Here is a 6,567-nt window from a genome sequence, read left to right as displayed (position 1 = left end):
CACTTCCGGTTTTGAGTGTTTATTGGAGATAAGAGTTTTATGGACTTTTAATGACTGGGCTTTGAACCATGATCCTCAGATCTCAGCCTCCTGAGTAGCTAGGATTACAGGTGTGATAAAACTTATTTTCAACTTCCTTTCCTATGAATATTTTAATATTGAAAGCTAGTCTAAGTCCCTGTAGAAGTGTAAAGAAAGTATGTTTCTGAAAAGTATTAAGTAAAAATAAGAAATTTAAACAGTTTATAATACAAGCACATATATTTGATTGCACTCATTCATTTATGTAATTATTACATTAGTTGTGAAGTTAAAAAAAAGCCTAGCGTAAAGTAAAAATTTTTTCAAAATGTTACTGTTTTCTGTTAGTGGAAATTGTGAGTACATAATATGAATTTCAGGCAGATTTCATATTCAAATACATTACACTACCAAATTCTGTGTTCAGATGTTCACTCACTTTGTTTTTTGTTTTAGTGAGGATCAAATACAGGGACTGTGTTTTAGGGAAGCACTGCACTGCTGAGCTCCACCGCTGCCCACCCCATATCTCTGGTTTCAGATTTGTGTTCATTCAGGTCTGCAGTTGATAGCATGGACACAGACCTTTTGGCTGTGAAGACACATTTGAATTGAAAACCTGGGTTATAAGTAGAAAGGCACCTGTTCTTCACAATAGCAAGGATATGTTTCCCTTCAGTTCTTAGCTGTTTTCTCTTTTGGATGTAGGTTCAGAATGAGCACTTGTTGCTGGTGCACACCGGGTGGCATTTCCACCCTTGATTTCCTAAAGAGCTATGCCTCCAGGACCCTCTCTGGAGAATTCCACACAGCTGACGAAGACCTCTGCTACTGCTTAGAATGTGTGGCTGAATACCACAAAGCAAGAGAAGAATTGCCTTTCTTACATGAGGTAAATAACATTAGATAGGCATTATTTTTCATAGATTGCTAAGAAAAGAATGTTTGAACTCTGTTAGAAACGTTCAGAGAAATACATTTCTAACTAATTGTTGGTTTATGTAGGTGCTGAGTAAACACTTATCCCTGATAGAAATAAATTAAAATCTAAAGCAGAATTTACAGTCAGTTTTATTAATTTCAATATAAAATGATTTTATGAAATGCAGCCATTCCCAATACTTGGGAGGTGAGGGCATGAGGATTTTAAGTTTAAGGCTAGCTAGGCTACAAAGTATGACCCTATCTCAAAAAGAGAGAAAAAAAACAGAAATTAAGTTGGATGGGGGTATTTTTAGTTTTATCTGTTTATGACAGTATCAGTACTTTCAGTGGGGTTTTGTTTGCTTGCTTTTGGTTTTGTGCCACTGCTAGGGCTTGAACTCGGTGCTTGGAAGCTCTCCCTTAGCTTTGTTGCTCAAGACTAGTGCTTTATCACTTGCCTTTAGTTTTTTTTAAAGTAATGACTTTTTAATGGTAAGTAGTTAGAAAACTGAGGATAACCATATCTACTTTGTTACATTTATCTAATAAAACAAACACAGACTACAGAGGTGTATACAGTATATGGAGGTGAGGATGAGTAGTTAGTTATGAACATGTCTAAAATCTTGCATTATATAAAATTTCTACTTGTGAAGCTACTCATTATCATTGAAGTTAGTGTTCTAAGGTAGGCACCTGTCTGGTTTTCCTGCCTTGGCTAGCTCCAAACTTCAGTCCTCCAGCTCTCAGACTTCTGAGTATTATAGGTATGACTTATTAGCTAATACAGACAGCTATACTCTGTTTGCCTCTTTACTTTATTGTGCACTATAAATGCTTTATTTTGTACAAACTGAAAGCTTGGGTGTCCTGCTTAGAGTGAGTCTGTCAGTGCACTTTCCCAGAAACTTGTATTCTGTTTGTGTCTTTTTCACAATTTGGTGATTTTCGTATTTCTGACTTTTTAACTATTATTGTTAATGTTATGGTGATCAGTGATCTTTAATGCTGCTATTATAATTGTTTGGGGGGTACCATGAGCCCAGGTTTACTGTTCAGTAAATGCTATGTGTTCTGACTGCTTTATTGATTACCCATTCGTTTTTCTCTTTCCTCAGGCCTCTGTAGTCTGGAAACATACCAGTATTGAAATTAGGCCAATTAGTAACCCTAGAGTAGTCTCTTTAAGCAAGAGTCACACATCCTATGCTTTAAAGTCACAGATGATTAAGCTTAGTGAGGAAAGCAACTTAAAGGCTAAGGTAGGAGCTGGGCACTGGTGGCTCACACTGGTGGCTAACTACTCAGGAGGCTGAGATCTAAGGATTGTGGTTCAAAGCCAGCTTGCACAGAAAAGTCCCCATGAGACACATATCTCCAATTAACCTCTCAAAAATGAAGTGGAGCTGTGGCTCAAGTAGTAGAGTGCTAGCTTTGAGCACAAGGAGGCTTTTGGACAGTGCCCAAACCCTGGTTCAAGCCCTGCAACCGACAAAACAAAGCAACAACAACAAAAAGAAAAAACAGGCTAAGGTAGGCTGAAAGTTAGGCCTTTTGTGCAGAATAGCCATAGTGCTCCTGTAGCAGCTTCCCAAACTATGGAGAAGATCTGACTAAGATAATTGATGAAGGTAACTGTAGCAAACAGCAGATTTTCCATGTAGAAGACACAGTTTACATCTGGAGAAGATGCCATCTAGGACTTAAATGTCTGGACAGGCGAAGTCAGTACTTGGCTTCAAAAAAGGCAGGTCATGCTGGGTGCCAGAGGCTCATGCCTCCTAGCTAATATTTGAGGATTTGGGTCCTGCCCTGGATTGAGCCTGGGCAGGAAAGACTATGAGACTCTTATCTCCAATAAACCACTCAGAAAACTGGAAGTGGTGCTGTGGCTCAAGTGGTAGAGCACTAGCCTTGAGCTGAGAGCTGAGGGACAGCATCCAGGCCCAGAGTTCAAGCCCCATGACAGACAAAGAAAAAAAAAAAAGGCAGGTCAACCCAATTAGGGGCTAATGTAGTTGCTGATTTTTTTTGTTTTGTTTTGTTTTTTTGGTTTTTGTCGGTCGTGGGGCCTGAACTCTGGGCTTGGGCGCTATCCCGGTGCTCTTCAGCTCAAGGTGAGCGCTGTACAGCTTGACCCACAGCACCACTTCCAGTTGCTGATTTTTTTAAGTTGAAGTCAAGTGTTCATTTACCATTTTGAATATCCTAGGGTGCCAAAGAATTACACAGATTCTGCTCTGCCTGTGCTCTATAAAGGGACTGTTCTATAAATAACAAAATCTGGAAGATAGCATGTTTGTTTACACCAAGCTTTACTGGATATATTAAGCCCACTATTGAGACCTGCTATTCCATGAAAAGAATTCCTTTTTAAATGTTCGTATTGATCGACAGTGTACCTGGCCACTAGGAGCAAGATGGGGATGGAATAAGGCTGATGGTGTCTGTCATTAGTGCTTCCTAACGCACATCCATTCTGCCTGTGGGGCAAAAAGCAGTTTAGAATTGGATGTTGTATAGATTCATAAAACTGTAGCTGCCACAGTCATTCCTCCATATCTGGGCTAAATAAATTGAAAACCTGGAAAGAATTGACACTTTAGATACCATTAAAAAATATTTGTGGAAGTGGCGCTGTGGCTCAAGTGGTAGAGCGCTCGCCTTGAGCTGAAGAGTGCAGAGCGCCTAAGCCCAGAGTTCAAGCCCCACGACTGACCAAAAAAAAAATCTAAAAAACATTTGTGCCGGGCGCTGGTGGCTCACGTCTATATAATCCTAGCTACTCAGAAGGCTGAGATCTGAGGATCACATTTCAAAACCAGCCCAGGCAGTAAAGTCCGAGACTCTTAATCTCCAATAAGCCACTAGAAAACCAGAAGTGGCACTGTAGCTCAAGTGGTAGAGTGCTCACCTTGAGCTGAAGAGCACAGGGACAGTGCCCAGGCCCAGAGTTTAAGTCCCATGACCGACCAAAAAAACAAACATTTGTAGCTGGGTACCAGTGGCTCACATCTAGCTACTCAGGAGGCTGAGTGAGGTCTGCAGTCTTGGATTGGAGCCAACCTGAAACAGTCTTTAAAACTCTGCACACGTATGTGTGTTGGGGCTTGAACTCAAGGCCCCACTCTCCTTTAGCTTTATAAAAGCTCAAGACTGGCTGGCACTCTACCACTTGAGCCATACGTATATTTTCATAAATCCTTGAAACTCATTACAGTTGAGCAAAAAGGAGGGTTCTGGAAACAAGGCTTTGCTGTCCTGGTGAAGATGCCTGAACATTGTCAAAAATGACAACAAAGAATTTAGATGTAATCTCAGTTTATGTCTCTCAAACTCAGCAGATGAAGTGGTGGCAGGATTTGAGAGAACGGACTCCAGTTCAAAAGGTCTGTGGTGACGTGGCACCATGGTGTAGACAGTCTCACTGTAGTTTTTAGTGAGAGGGATAATCAGTGTGGCTAATTACATCCCATCCCACAGTAGTCAAGTCCTTCCAGAGTCATAGCTCATTAACTTTTTTTTTTTTTTTGGTCATTTGTGGGGCTTGAACTCTGCCCCTCAGCTCTTCAGCTCAAGGCTAGCACTCTGTCGCTTGAGCAACAGCGTCACTTCTGGCTTTCTGGTGGTTAATTGGAGATAAGAGTCTCATGGACATTCCTGCTGGGGCTGGCTTTGAACCGCAATCCTCAGATCTCAGCCTCCTGAGTAGCAGCTCCTGGCTTACTGACTTTTTTAAAGCTGGTTCTAGGGCTTGAACTCAGATTCTAGGCACTGTTCCTGAGCTCTTTTACTCAAAGCTGGTGCTCTACTAGTTGAGCCACAATTTCACTTCTAGCTTTTTGGTGGATTATTTGACATAAGAGTCTCATGGACTTTCCTGTACTCTCCCAGTTTTTCTCTCCTATCCCCACCCACAAGTTGTGTAGTTCATTTTCAACATAGTGTCTAGTGCCTGAAGTTTTAAATTAAGATATATATAGCCAGGTGCTGGTGGCTTGTGTCTGTAATCCTAACTACTCAGGAAGCTGAGATCTGAGGATTGTGGTTCAAAACCATCCCAGGCAGGAAGTCCATGAAACTCTTATCTCCAATTAACCACCAGAAAACCAGAAGTGGTGCTGTGGCTCAAGTGGTAGAGTACTTGCCTGGAGCTGAAGAGCTGAGGGACAGTGCCCAGACCCAGAGTTCAAGCCCCACGACAAATTCCCCCCCACCAAAAAAAAGGATATATATATATTCTTGAGAAGTACTGTTACTTAATAGGCTGTATGTGGTATAAAAGCTTACGCACACAGGAAAACAAAAGTTCAGGGAAAATGTTTTCCAAAATGATATCACAGCTAATATATTTTGTTGATAAGATATAAACCATGCTGCTCATTTTTTTTCTCTCTAGGTTTTATGGGAATTAGAAACCCTACGTCTCATAACTCACTTTGAAAAATCTATGAAAGCAGAACTTGCAGATGATGATGATGATGAGTTATATATAGTAGACAGCAATGGAGAGGCACAGCTGTTTGACTTTACTGGCCAAGACTTTGAGAATAAGCTTCGCGTTCCTCTGCTTGAGATACTGAAATACCCTTACCTGCTTCTACACGAGCGTGTCAGTGAGTATCGTAGGCTTGCACTGAGGCCCCTGTATGTGGTATGAGGTGCTTGACCGCTTAAGCCACCTGCCCCTCCGTTTTGTTAATTTAAAATTTGGAAGCAAGGATGTGGTAGCATAGTGGGAGAGTGCTTATTTAGCCTCTGTGAGGCCCAAGATCATCCAGTCCCCACTATAAACCACGAATCTTACATTTGAGGCTTATTGGTAATAAAAATTTATTTGCTAAATGTATAACTAGAATACTTAATATTTCCCTCAACCTCTTATTATGAAAGTTTTCAAATAGTGAATAGCATGTAACCTTCCATGGATTCTGCAATTTGCTATATTTGCATTATCATGTATCTTTTATGGCAGTTTTTTTTTTTTTGGTCTGGTCGTGGGGCCTGAACTCTGGGCCTAGGCGCTGTCCCTCAGCTCTTCAGCTCAAGGCTAGCACTCTGCCACTTGAGCCACAATGCCACTTCCAGCTTTTTTCTTTTTGCTTATGTGGTGCTGAGGAATTGAACCCAGGGCTTCATGCATGCAAGGCAAGTGCTCTACCACTGAGCCACCTTCCCAGCCCCTGTCCTTTTTTTTTTAAGTGATGCTGAGATTTGAACTCAGGCCTTACTCTACCACTTGAGCTATCTGCTAGCCCTAGGTAATTCTTGGTTGTTAGGGGACTGCAGTTCATTAGGGGATATTGAGTGGCATCTCCAGCCTCTCTTTATCCAATGTCAGTAGCATCCTCCAACCTGCCTGCCACTGGGACAACCCAGAATGTTTTTAGACATTGCTGGGTGTCCTGTAGGAAGAGGACAAGGACACAGGACACCTGATTGAGAGCCACTGGTTTGTAGTGATGTTCACCAATCACCAGTCAGTGGTGATTGTGGCTGTCTAGATTTGGTTTTTATCTTATATCTATATGGTTTATATCTTATATTTGCAGTTCTTAATATGAATCTCTCAAAAGTAAAGATATAGCTGGGCACTGGTGGCTCACACCTGTAATCCTAGCT

The 6,567-nt window shown here is 41.4% G+C and overlaps 1 protein-coding gene across 1 annotated transcript in view; it reads left to right on the top strand.

Annotated features, from left to right (window-relative positions):
* Positions 1 to 733: 733 nt before the first annotated feature.
* Positions 734 to 6,567, top strand: part of Setx (senataxin) — a 74,907-nt gene continuing 69,073 nt past the window's right edge. The window contains exons 1-3 of the mRNA XM_013021293.1: positions 734 to 913; positions 5,345 to 5,599; positions 6,357 to 6,431. Of these exons, the coding sequence (XP_012876747.1) occupies positions 737 to 913; positions 5,345 to 5,599; positions 6,357 to 6,431 (507 nt within the window). The 5' untranslated portion in view covers positions 734 to 736. The remainder of the gene's footprint in view (positions 914 to 5,344; positions 5,600 to 6,356; positions 6,432 to 6,567) is intronic.

This window comes from Dipodomys ordii, unplaced genomic scaffold, assembly GCF_000151885.1.
Source record: "Dipodomys ordii isolate 6190 unplaced genomic scaffold, Dord_2.0 Scaffold55, whole genome shotgun sequence".
NCBI lineage: Eukaryota > Metazoa > Chordata > Mammalia > Rodentia > Heteromyidae > Dipodomys > Dipodomys ordii.
The sequence above is the reverse complement of the archived record's forward strand: the minus strand, read 5'-3'. Positions and strand labels throughout refer to the sequence as shown.